The sequence below is a fragment of the Enhydra lutris genome, unplaced genomic scaffold (assembly GCF_002288905.1).
Source record: "Enhydra lutris kenyoni isolate GAN:26980312 unplaced genomic scaffold, ASM228890v2 scaffoldscaffold1, whole genome shotgun sequence".
Taxonomy (NCBI): domain Eukaryota; kingdom Metazoa; phylum Chordata; class Mammalia; order Carnivora; family Mustelidae; genus Enhydra; species Enhydra lutris.
This window is the reverse complement of record NW_019154085.1, coordinates 41,166,314-41,180,230: the sequence shown is the minus strand read 5'-3', so window position 1 is coordinate 41,180,230 and position 13,917 is coordinate 41,166,314. Positions and strand designations below refer to the sequence as shown.

The following is a 13,917-nucleotide window of genomic DNA, read 5'->3' as shown; positions in this document are numbered from 1 at the left end:
TGGGTGGAAATGCCTCGCAATCCCCTGCCTGCTCCAGGCTCCCTGCCATCTGAGGGACATGGGCCAGTACTCAGCCCACACCTGCCTGCAGGTGGCCCTTTTCCTGCTTCCCGCTGTCCATCTGCTGCACCTGTGTCCCCCTCCAATGAGAAGTCCCCTTGTCCTACTTAATTTAGAAAAATCTTCGCTAAATTCAATTCAGCTGATTCTGCTTCCCTCAAAAGGGACAGTGCCTCTGACACTAGCAACCCTGAAGTCAGTCTCTGGGGTGAAATTTCTGGGAACCGGAAGGGCCAGCGATGTGCCCTGGTAAAAAGGGAGGGTGTCCAGAGCCCCCTGAGTCTGGCCCTGCGCATATCAGGTGACCGTGGGGCCTTATGCAGAGCTGCCTTCTGGAAGGCAATAATCACCCAACTGCTCAAAACCCCATTTATCTTCAGCACCCTACTAAATTCCCCAGTCACGTAAGACAAGGACTGACACTGCTAAGAGAGGTGTTTAACCAAAGTGCTGCAGCTGTGCTCTCCATCCAGACCCTTGTCAACCACTGTGGCTCCACCGAGGCTTCCACACCTCCCACCGGGCCACAGCCCTCCCCACACCCATTCTGGCCACCCCCTCCTGGAAGATTGAGTCTTCCGCAACAGCCATGCTTGTAACAAAAACGACTTTCAAAATCTGGATGGCATCCCAGTACCCATGGCAAAAAAGTCCCAACTCCACACAGCCTGGAAAACACTTCACCTCTGACCTCCGTCCATCTCGCTGCCCTCGCACGCTCTGCGTTCTGGCAAGAACCACTTCTACCCCGGGGCACTCGCCGTGCCGGCCACAGCTCCCTCTCAGCCTCAGGTCTCTGAGCCTCTTGTCCCTGACACCTGGCCTCACTGCAGCCCAGAGCTGCTTGCTCCCCAGCCTGCTGCTTCTGTGGCTGCTGGCCTGGCCCCCAGGGCCACAGGCTGCAGGAGGGGAGCCATGCATGGCAACCCAGAGTGCGGCCCGCTGGAAGCGCTCTGCCGAGGGACAGCAGCCAGGGGAACGGGGCCCAAGTCATCCTGAACCAGTAGCAATCAAGTCTCTCCTTGATAAACACTGTGTGCTGGCTCTTGAGCGAAGCAGTGAGCAAAACAAACAAAAAGCTTGCTCTCACGCAGCACACACTGCAGCATGGGGACAAAGAAAACCAAAGGGACTCAGAGGACCAACTGGGAGGGACGGGCTGGGTGGCGGCATGAGAACACAGCTGTGCTGTGCTCCACTACCTCGACTTGTTCTTGCCACATTTTGACACTGAGTAACATTAAAGGAGGTGATGAAATGTCATCACAGCTCTATTAAAATAGGACAAAAATGGAAAATGATGAAAACACAAACTTGGAGAAACAAGGTAAAAGCCCTGCACGCTGACAGCCCTCCGATGCCCAGAAGGCTCTCGAGCTCCCGGCTGCCTCAGGAAGGCTGTAAGCGAAGTCCATGCAGGATGGGAAGCTGTAGAACCACTATGGAGAGCTCAAAGATGAATAGCTCAGGCCGGGGGGAATATCCAAGTCAATGAGAACATTTGGAATCCCAAAAAAACATGGAAAATCTTTCTCTGAAGCAGAAAATGACTACATTAAACAGAAAGCACTTTTAAAATACCGCTCTATCAACCAGGAGTTAGCCAGGATAAAAACAAACTAAAAAGAACATGAAAGCGATGCTGGCTGGCGGTAAAAATCACAAGTAAATGCAACAGGAAACCAAATTAAAACTTTCATAAGTAGAATTTGAGAAAAACAACAAATTAAAATGACGCAAAAGACTGTGACAAGCACGGAAGATCCAGAACCCTCCCCCTACAACTCCCTGGCCCCGGGACTCTAAACTGCCTGACCAGCCGCTGTGCTAGGGGGAACCCGACACCTTCTTCCGCCTCCATTCTGGCTGTGATGATGCACCCTCTGTCCACTGCCCACCTGCCACCCCCTCCACTCAGAACGAGAGCCACCCTCTCTTAGTGAGGGCTGTGGTCTCCCCCCTGCCCCACATCCTACACACTCTCCACCCTTTCCCTTCCTCCTCCAGTTCACCCTCCACAGTGCAACCGGAGTAAAACATTCTCACTGCAAATCTGGGAATTTCACCCAAAAGAACTATTTGATGGTATTACGGGTTGAAGGACTAAGTCCCAAGCCCTTCCCAGGGCCCCCCTATGGTCTCTGTTTCCTTCTGGCCTCAGCCAGCCACACAGCCTTTCTTCTGCTTCTTCCCACAGTCTACACTGTATCCTCCACCACAAGGCCTTTGCACACACTGGTCCCTGGACTTGGCCCATTCTAGGATGCCTACAGGCATGACACATACAGACACATTCACACACTTGCACACACTTCCTTCAGTGAAGACTAACCAGTCTTTACATCTCAGTTAAAACATTACTTCCTGGGGTGCCTGGGTGGCTCAGTGGGTTAAAGCCTCTGCCTTCGGCTCGGGTCATGATCCCAGGGTCCTGGAATCGAGCCCCGCATCGGGCTCTCTGCTCAGCAGGAAACCTGCCTCCCACTCTCTCTCTGCCTGCCTCTCTGCCTACTTGTGATCTCTGTCAAATAAATAAATAAAATCTTAAAAAAAAACAAAAAAACATTACTTCCTCAGGGGCAATCCTCCTGACTCCACCCTGATACTAGTGGTGGGGGGGTCCTCCTTATGATGCCCCACATAGCCTTCCTTCCCTGTAACCTATTTCAGCCTGTAACCTCTCAGTGTGTGCTTCACTGAGCCCCCAGAAGAATGCCGGCTTGATGAAGAGCCCCTCTCCATCTCTGCTCACCAATGACAGGTGACCACTGAGCACAGTGCTGGGCCCTGGGCAAGCTCACAAAAGGCACACGCTGCTGAATCAATATAGGAATAAACAACAAGGTTCCCAAAGGATAAGACAAAGCACACAAACAGAATTATACAGAAAATACGAGGAAAAAAAGACCTTTTTCAAATTTGGAAAACCAAAACCAAGTCTGGAAGACAGAAGATTTACTATATACCAGACAAATTAGTAACCAAATCCAATTATCACACGAGAAAAACAGTCCCATGAGATTTCAAGCAGAAATGTACAGGGGCACTAGGGGGCTTAGTTCATTAAGCGCCCAACTCTGGATCTCAGCTCAGGTCTTGATTCCATGCTGGGCTCCACACTGGGCATGGAGCCTGCTTAAAAAAGAAAAAGAAAAAAAGAACAAGGAAGAAATGTACGGGTTATCTACAAAGATGATAACAACAGCAAGGCTGGCTTCAGAGGCCTCCCCTCCAACACCAACACTAGGAAACACTGTGCTGCTAGAGTTATCTAATAAAAAAACACTCTATTTTGGGGCTCCTGGGTGGCTCAGATGGTTGGGCGTCTGCCTTCAGCTCAGGTCATGATTCCAGGTCCTAGGATCCAGCCCCACATCAGGCTCCTAGCTCAGCAAGGAGTCTTTAAAAACAAACAAACAGGGGCACCTGGGTGGCTCAGTCGTTAAGCGTCTGCCTTCGGCTCGGGTCATGATCCCAGGATTCTGGGATCGAGCCCCGCATCAGGCTCCCGGCTTGGTGGGAAGCCTGCTTCTCCCTCTCTCACTCCCCCTGCTTGTGTTCCCTCTCTCGCTGTGTCTCTCTGTCAAATAAATAAATACAATGTTTAAAAAAAACAAACAAACATATTTTGTTTCCTTTGCAGAAGGAACAACATTCTACATCATTTTTCTTCTTTGTTCTTCAGCGCTTTCTCGCTTTCATTAGTGTCATGCGAGCAATGACGGTTGGTGAGAGAAAGCAGCAAGTAGCATGTTCTACGTGGCTGAACACCCCGCGAAGTACACAACTTCACTGAAAAAGGACATCACTACGTGCGCTAGCTATGAGCAGATACAACATAAGAACATTTGTAAATTGTGAATGTATTTTTATAGGAATTTTTAAATTCAAATCACTACCAAATATAAATAAATGGTGCATATACCACTCGCAAAAATACAAAACAGAAGAGAGATACGGAGAAAGCATTCAATCAAGATAGCACAACAGTCAGCCACTAAACACAGGAGTCAAATGTGCAAAAACCCTGACAAGCAGAAAATGTCTCAAGTTCACTATTATAAACCGCTCCAGATTGAGGAAAAACAACTTCTAACAATATATTATTTACAAGAATTAAATCTAAAATAGCAAAGAAAAACTGAAGATAAAAGTGAGGGTGGAAGACATATTACCAAATTCTGAACCAAGAAATAGAGCAATATTAGTATCAGACAGAGTACAGTTAATAGTAAAGACTGTTCAGTGTAAAAAAGATGTTACCTTATTGACAAATAATTACTCAGTAATGAAGGTATTAACATTTCTGTGTTTGGGCACGTGGGTGGCTCAGTCAGTGAAGCAGTGAAGTGTCTGACTTCAGCTCAGGTCATGATCCCCGAGTTCAGGGATCGAGCCCCAAGTGGGGCTCCCTGCTCGGCGGGAGCCTGGTTCTCCCTCCCTTTCTGCCCCCCACCCCCACTCATGCTCTCTCACTCTCTCTCAAATAAGTTAAAAAATAAAATCTTTCAAAAAAAAAAAAAAAAACTTATGTGCCTAAAAGAGCTTCAAAAGGGCACCTCGGTGGCTCAGTCAGTTAAGCATCTGTGTTTGGCTCACGTCACAATACCAGCATCCTGGGATTGAGCCCTGGGTCGATCTCCCTGCTCAGCAGAGAATCTGCTTGTCCCTCTCCGTCTGCCCCAACCCGCTGCTTATGCCCTCTCTCTCTCTCACTCATTCTCTCCCTCAAATAAATAAAATCTTAAAAAATAAAAACAAAAATAGAAGCACCTGGGTGGCTCCATCATTATGGTCTGCCATCAGCTCAGGTCATGGTTCCAGGGTCCTGGGATAGAGCCCCACACTGGGCTCCCTGCTCGGCAGGAAGCCTGCTTCTCCCTCTGCCCTCCCCCTGCTTCTGTTCCCTCTCTTGACATGTCTCTGTCAAATAAATAAATATTTTTTTAAATGTTTAAAAAAATAAAAATAAAAGAGCTTCAAAAACGGTGAAAGCGAAAGTGTTGCAAATATAAGATTAAAATGACAAATATAATTATCCTAAAGAGAGTAATTCTTCATCAATCTCTGGAAGATCAAGTAAATTTAAAATAGGATCATAAGACCTAAACAACAAATTTATAAACTGTGACAAAGACCAAACTTGACTCCCTTTGGTAAACATATTACCTTTCAAATAAATGATATCTAACATTTCTCATATTTACATAAAAAGTGATCTTGATGTCAGATACCTCTAAGTATCACTGAGTGACATGATACCGAAAAAAATTCAACCATCAAGAATTGCCAATTCACTCATTAAGTCGAAGAGGTTGAGAGGCTGAAAAGAGCTCTAGCAATACCATAGGACTGGTGGGAAAAACACAAATTCAGAAGGACTCCTGGGTGGCTCAGTCAGTTAAGTATCTGCTTTCAGCTCAGGTCCTGATCTCAGGGTCCTGGGATCGAGGCCCGCAACACGCTCTCCACTCAGCAGGGAGCCTGCTTCCTCCTCTCTCTCTCTCTCTTTCTGCCTGCCTCTCTGCCTAGTGATCTCTGCCTGTCAAATAAATAAATAAATAATATTTTTTTTAAAAAACCCTCTAAATATATAAAGCAAAACTAACAGAATGAAAACAAAAAACAGGTAAGTCCACAATCATAGTAGGACATTTTAATAAATCTTTTTTAAGATTTTATTTATTTATTTATTTGACAGAGAGAGAGAGAGCAGAAACACAAGCAGGGGGAGCAGCAGGCAGAGGGAGAGGAGAAGCAGTCTCCCCAGTGAGCAAGGAGCTGGATGTGGGGCTTGATCCCAGGACTCTGGGATCATGACCTGAACTGAGGGCAGATGCTTAACCGACTGAGCCACCCTGCCACCCCGAGATTTTAATAAATTTTAATAATAGGACAAGCAGAAAAACAAATCAGTAGGTTATAAAATATTTGAGAAAAATAGCTAAACCTTTGTCCTACTCAAATGCATACAGGAACTCCGAATCTAAGTTATGTTCAAATGCACATGGAACATTTATGAAAACTGGTAGGTCATAAAAGTCTCAACAATTACAAAGGATTAAAATCATAGAGTATATTTTCAGATCGTAGTAGAATGAAGCTAGAAATCAATTAACAATACAACTAGAAAAATCCCAAGTGCCATGATATTAGGAAATGCACAGATCACAAAGACACAAAATATATATTATGACGCCATTTATATCAAATAGCTAAAACACCCAAAACTAAAAATCTACAGTGTTGGGTGCCTGTGTGGCTCAGTGGGTTAAAGCCTCTGCCTTTGGCTCGGGTTGTGATCTCGGGGTCCTGGGATCGGATTCCGCATCGGGCTCTCTGCTCAGCAGGGAGCCTGCTTCCTCCTCTCTCTCTGCCTGCCTCTCTGCCTACTTGTGATCTTTCTCTGTCAAATAAATAAATAAAATCTTTTAAAAATTTTTTAAAAAATAAAATAAAAATCTACAGTGTTGGAGGTCAGGAAAGTGGTTACATTTGGAGAGGGGAGGTTAATCATGAAGGGAGCCTCTCTGGACTTGGAGATGTTCTATCACTTGATCTGAGTGGCTGTTAAACATCAAGCTTCCACTTACACTTGTGTATTTTTGGTATGGAAGTCATTTTTCAATCTAAGAATTTATTTGAAATATATAAAGTTCCAGTAAAGCAGAAATTCTACTTTGACAAACTCCTTTGGATTGTTATAGTAGTCAAAATATACCTTCAGCACAAATCTGTAACTTTGTTATCATAAAGCTAAAAATAATCTTAAAACATGTTAGAAAATGGAAAGAAGCATAAAGGAAAAATGAATAGCATTTTTAACCCGGTAACATCAGGCCTACTATTAGTGTATGAACTCTAGTTTAAAAAAAAAAAAGGACAAAGACAAAGCACTAAAACTATTACAACCAATGAGGGCAGATTTAGACAGAAAGTGAAATGAGTGAAGTAATTCTGAACCCTAAAAATACAGTGCCAACTAGCTGAAAGCACAGGAAGAAATCAATTCATCAAAAGAGAAATTTAATGGCCAGTGTTCAACACCTCACTTTGATAGTCAAAGAAACAAATCAAAACAAATTACCATTTTTAAACTAGCCAAGTGGCAAAGAATACTCTAAAATGTTAACATGTGGTGTTTGTAAAAATTTTGAAAAAGAGAACTTTAAAAAAAAAAAAAAGAACTTTCATGAAGTCCTATTGACATAAGCTCTAAGGGCAAGTGGGCAATGAGATATCAAAAGCCTTTAGGTTTTCATTATGATTAACATGTTCAATCATCAAAAACATACAATTTCATGTTATTACAGAGGCTGGGATCTAAGTTGGCAAATCCCCTTTTCCTCTTCATGCCACTTTGCTTTTTGGCCTTGTGAGGGGCAGCCCCACAGGCAGAGGACACTGTCGGCTCTACTTCCCATCTTCCGGAAGCTCCCACTACCACCACACCACCTATGAAGACTCTGAAGGCAATCCTTAAGTCTTTAGCTTCGCTTTATTCTTAAAGAACAGGAAGACAAGAGGACCTGTCTAGTTACACAAGCCTCATTTGTTCCACCTCTTCCACCCAGCCCATCTAAATAATTTCTCCTCTCCCCAAATATCTCCAAGAAGTCTCTTGTCCAAGAGGTCCCAATTTCTTTACAGTACAATTGTCTGGCCATGTGGAGGAGGAATAAAAATGGAACCTTTTGCACTGTGGTGGAAATTTACTCCTGCATCTCCAAATACAAAAGGTTCCCAAGCATTAACTGATTCTTGATAATAGCAGCTTTCACAGACTAGTTGTTTTTATCAGGCATGCAATTTTAGCCGAAATTGTGAAACTGGGAAATTACGACTGGAATAGTTAGAAACCAAATGAGACGTCCCAGGAAATGTAGTAGCTTCTGGGCAAATCCATTTGTTCATTCTGCACTCTGAGCAAAGTCCACAAGGGCCCAGCCGATGGAAGGCAGACCTGCAAAGAGACTCGGGCAGTTCGCCGTATGGTACGCAACCGGTTCAGAACTCAGCTGGTAAACACCACAGGGGGTTAGAAAGAGGGATAATCGTTAAGTGTTCATTTCAAGCATAGAAAATATTTCTATCACCCACAGCCCCAGAACTGAAGGACTCTCTACCAATGCATGACTGGGGGGAAGTGGACGGCAAGCTCTCTCCATTTATCTCCATATTCCATATGCCATCGTGAATCACTCATAGGATGAGCTTCCTTATCTTGGAATGTTTCTGGGGAACCTCAGTATTAATCTTTCTCTGGTCCTTTCAGCACATCCTCAGATGAAAAGGCAGTTTTTAAAGCACTAATGAAACGGAAAATAAATGTGAAAGAATTGGTGCCTCTGCCCTTGAAGGCTAGTAATTATCCATGACTACCTGACAGAGCTTGAGTTCCAAAGGTCTCTCCAACACAGGCAGGCTCTACATCTGGAAGTCAAGTGTTTAGCACTCGGAACACATTTTCCCATAGAGACAATGTATAAATCAGGGTTCGTTCTCAGATCAGGCTGACAAAGCTCCGTATTAACTCATACAGTACCAAAAGCACAGTACCATCCTATTTCTTCCATAATATTTTTACTGAGAAACAATTCCCACACAATTCACCCTTTTAAAGTATACAATTCAGTGGTTTTTAGCACACTCACAAAGTTGTGCAACCATCACCTGTATCTAATTCTAGAACATTATGTCAGCCCCTCAAAAAAATCCTGTGCCTCGGGCAGTCATTCCTCCTTCCTCCACAGCCCCTCCCAGCCACTAATCTACTTTCCATCTCTACAGGCTTGCCTATTGTGGCATTTCGTATCAACGGAATCATAAGATGGGGCCTTTGTTGTCTGGCTTCTTTCACTCAGGATCATGTTTTCAAGGCTCATACAAGTTGTAACACATATTCAGTACTTCATTTATTTGTCCAAAGCCTTTTTTTTTTTTTTAAAGATTTTATTTGTCAGAGAGAGAGAGAGAGAGAGAGAGAGCAAGAGAGAGTGCAAGCGCACAAGCAGGCAGAGTGGCAGGCAGAGGTGGAGAGAGAAACGGGAGCCCGATGCTGGACTCGATCCCAGGACCCTGGGATGATGACCTGAGCCAAAGGCAGCGGCTTACCCGACTAAGCCACTCAGGCGTCCCTGTCCAAAGCCTTTTAAAACTTCATACTTTGTACCTCAAATGGAATTTACAGAAATAATCGGAAATGCACCAAAGGATCTGTGTACAAGTATATACCACAATATTATTTATGATAGGAAAAAGTAACATTCACTATAAGGCCCGGTTAAATAAACTTACACATTTATATGATGGAATACTATGCAACATTAGTAAATAAGATTTTAAAGGCTATATATGAAAGGAAAAGCTCATTGTTAACTAAAGAAAGAACATTGAAAATATTTTTTTTTAAAGATTTTATTTATTTATTTGAAAGAGAGATCACAAGTAGGCAAAGAGGCAGGCAGAGAGAGAGGAAGGGAAGCAGACTCCCTGCTGAGCAGAGAGCCCGTTGTGGGGCTCGATCCCAGGACCCTGAGATCATGACCTGAGCCGAAGGCAGAGGTTTTAACCCACTGAGCCACCCAGGTGCCCCGAACATTGAAAACATTTAAAAAAAAAAAAGTGTGTGTGGAATGATGTCAACCAAAATATATTACCAGGTATCTCTGTGTAACAGGAATATGGATGGTTTTAAATTTCATATTTATATTTATATACTTCAAATTTTTCTTTAATAACTTGAATGATTAGTAAAGTAATTCTACTGGGAGAAAAAAAACAACTTTTGGAATGTGAACAGAAAGGCACTCAGAATTCAATTCAGAGTCCCTCATACTTTCATTATATAGACAATCTTATTGTCTGTTTAATTATATACACATGCACACACATAACAGAAATAAGAATAAGCTAATCAGTAAGTTGTTTTTAAAAGTTGTGAAAAGCAAAAAAGAGAATAAACAAAGATGCAGAAACTGAATTAGGTACCAGAAAAATGGAACTGATCAATAATCCAAGAACTGGTTCTCTTACAAAAACAACAAAAGGGATGGAGAGTAAGAAATCTGACAAGAAAAACAAAAGCTAAACAAAATTAGAAACGTGAAAAGGATATAACCAGAGACACTGAGGTTTAAAGTGCAAATAATACATGCTACTAAATTCAAAGGTGGGATAAGTGGGAAAGCAAATTACAAAAATAGAGTCAAGAGGTAAAAAAGCTCAACCTTTTCACAGCCTTACTTCCCTAGAGAGTCTTCATTTGTTAAGGCTTTTTTTTTTTTTTAAGATTTTATTTATTTATTTGACAGGGAGAGACCACAAGCAGGGGGAGCACCAGGCAGAGGGAGCCATAGAGGGAGCAGCAGACTCCCCACTGAGCAGGGACATGCTCCCAGGGATAATAACCAACGGAGCCAAAGACCAAGACACACGTTTAACCAACTGAGCCACCCAGGCACCCCCTCCCTGAACAATCTTAATGACAGAGAATTTAAAATAAGTTCTCTCATATTTTCAAGAAACAATCAATTCTAAAGCTATAGATGTTCCAGAACACATAAAGTTACGGAAAGTTACTCGATGAATTTTATAGGGCTAGTTTAACTCTGAGATCAAAACACAAGATACCTCCTACCCCAAAGGAAATCTCCAAACATACACAGTAGAGGAATATTCTAAACACAAAATTAGGTTGAAAAACTTAACATTACCAAGAACAATTTCTTATTAGGAAATGTACAAATACCCAAAACCAACATGATCAACTAAATTAATGCTCAAAAACACCCCAATAAAATACCTATTCCCATTTAAAAACTCTAAAAGCCACAAATCACAGAATAATCCATTTACAGTTTTATTTTTTTTTCCATTTACAGTTTTAAAAGTCTTTCCCCAGCCAGTAAGTAAACAATAAAATTAATGGAGTAAAAATAAAAATATTCTAAGTAAAATGAAGAATAAAAGAAAGACCACCAGGAAAGTCTGAATAATTCGATAAGCCATGAACTAAAACCAAGCAGTTAGTTATATCAAAACAAGTAGAAGTTTAAATGGAAGAAGGAAAATCCCATTCGAATCAGCAACATCAATAACCAGCCCATAAATAAATAAAACCTGAAAGTATCTGAAACTAACACTAAGCCAAACGTCAGATCCTAGATGTAAAAAGAAAATTACCCACTTTGACTGAGTTATAAAAGAACTAAAAAAAAAAAAAAAAAAAATCAGGGAGCATACTTTACTTCTAGATTAGCTAGCTTAATACAGAGAAACAAGCTTCTAAATATTCCATTCCTGCCATTAAAGTCATACTTTATAAGGATTTTTTTTTTTTTAAGATTTTATTTATTTGCCAGAGAGAGAGAGAATGCATGAGAGTATAAGCAGGGGGAGCAGCAGGCAGACGGAGAGAGAGAAGCAGGCTCCCCTTTGAGCAAGGAGTCCCATGCAGGACTCGATTCCAGGACCCCGGGATCATGACCTGAGCAGAAGGCAGACACTTAACCATCTATACAGATTTTTTTTTTAAGATTTTATTTATTTATCTGACAGACAGAGATCACAGGTAGGCAGAGAGGCAAGCAGAGAGAGAGGAGGAAGCAGGCTCCCTGCTGAGCAGAGAGCCCGATGCGGGGCTCGATCCCAAGACCCTGGGATCATGACCTGAGCCAAAGGCAGAGGCTTAACCCACTGAGCCACCCAGGCGCCCCACCATCTATACAGATTTTAAAGTCGGCCCCCGAAACCAAACTTGTAGTCCTACCAGAAATGCTGTCTATAAAGCCATTTTAAAAATATGAGGAACATTTTGATCAATCAACATGGAAAATTGCCCAACATAAATTGTCAAGAGGAAAAAAAACTAGTATAAAATAAAAGAATCATAATAATCTTATGGTGTATGTGGGGGAAGGCACAGGTATTTATAAATAAAGATGAACACTCCAGAGTAAGCAGTTGGCTACCTCTGGGTGGTGAGGTCACATGATTTTAGGTATTTGGAACTTTTACAAAAAGTACAATGTAACTTCTATGAATTTGGGGGTAGGGAGGGGAACAGTTTAAAAGTAAAGAAACACCCAAAATATCAACAGCATTTGTTTTAAGGTAGCTGAATTATGGTTGTTTAGTTGTTTCAACATAGTTTCCTGTGTTTTCCAAATTTTCTATAATAATCGTAAAAAACAAACCTCTGTGCAAAACTGTTAGAGAAACATGTTAAAAAACAACATGTTAAAAAATTCACTTGGACCCTCTTGTTCTTTTGAGCTTCCATGTGCCAAATTCTTAGTTTTTCTCCAACCATTCTATTATTTTCAACATTAAATTCAAAATTTGCCAGGAAGACTTCCAATCAGAAAAAATAAAACGGTCTGAACTGCTCTCACACGTTCAGATTAAAAAGGAAAGCAAAATGTGGTGAGGAATCAAGAAAGGTGTGGTCCAGAGTCTTACCGTGAAACTGTTGTTGACGTTCTTGGTGCTGGATTCAGCCACGCTGGCATCTGTCAGGTCCACCTCATCAAATATGATCGACTGGAGAAGAGACCCAGGCACCAGAATCAGTGTGGGGCCAAGGCACCCCGGCCCAGCCACTCTCCCTCAAGCCCAGCCAAGCACCCACAGACACCCAAGCGCCTTAAAACTTGAGCACCTGACAACTACACCAACACTAACTGCGTCCACGGCTGCCTGCTTCTAACAAGAGCACAGAGCTCAAAGGTAGAGCTCTGTGTGTTTTTTAAGCGAGGAGTTCATGAGTGACTGCATTCGTGGAGAAAAACAAAACAAAAAACCACTGTGGTTTCTGTATTTATTTTTTGTAATCAGCATTTCACTTCTATATGTGAAATATTCCCTCACACGGAGTCTACCTGAGGGAGCAGGGTTCCAGACAGAGGATCCTCCGTCCTTCCAGGTAGAGTCACACTTAGGGGGAAAGGTCCTGGCTAAAACAAATGATTCTAGGAAGAGAGACCAATCCAGATAGAAGGGATCTGGCCATGAGAAAAAAAACAAAAAAAACAAAAAAACAAGGGAGCAGACCAGAAGGAATCTAGTCCTGGAGAGAGAGACAGCCAGGCTCCAGAAGGAGGACTGGGAATTATGCAGGGGAAACTTCCCCCCAACCTATTTTCCTCCCCATAGTCCCCATCTCCTGTTTACCTTATTGTCCCCTCTAAGAAGACTCCACTGGGAACCCCTGGAGGAAATGCTAATGACTTAGGAAAGAGACTCACCCTTTTAAGTAACAAGCCTCCTCCCCCAAACCCCCTCCCCAAACACACACACACACACACACACACACACACACACAACTAACTATAAATGTTTTTTGGTTTTTTAATGAGGGATGTGGTCAGAACCCTCTCCAAACAAGTTGCTCTGTTCAATTTCAAAAATTTTAATGCATTCTCTAGGGGTCCATCTCAAAAAAAAAGTCTGGAATCTAAATCATTTACATTTTAATACCAAAACATCAGTATTGACAACAATACCAATACAATACTGGTATTCAGGACGCCAAAAACTAGCTTTGCAAACACACATTCATTTAAACAGGACGGGAATTCAGTGGCTTTCACTGGCTTCTTGTCTTTCTCTAGAGCTGCCTGTGACTCTCCCTGCAAAGCTCATACACAAGCCAGCACAAGGGAAGGAGGAGCTGGGCTAGAACTTCACAGTTCTGGTCACACATGAAAAGCCCAATACGCTCCAAAAACAGCTTCCATTAGTGTCACAGGCATGTACTACTTACCTCCACACTCATTAAGCTGTATACATTAAATATCCATAGCTTTTTGAGTGCCAATTATAACTCAATAAACTGCTTTTATTTTTTTTTTTTTT

The 13,917-nt window shown here is 42.4% G+C and overlaps 1 protein-coding gene across 2 annotated transcripts in view; it reads right to left on the bottom strand.

Annotated features, from left to right (window-relative positions):
• LOC111145812 (diacylglycerol kinase delta) overlaps positions 1–13,917 on the bottom strand; it is a 113,980-nt gene that overhangs the window by 75,475 nt on the left and 24,588 nt on the right. For both annotated transcript variants that reach the window (XM_022501098.1, XM_022501177.1), the window contains exon 2: positions 12,523–12,603. In XM_022501098.1, the coding sequence (XP_022356806.1) occupies positions 12,523–12,603 (81 nt within the window). The remainder of the gene's footprint in view (positions 1–12,522; positions 12,604–13,917) is intronic.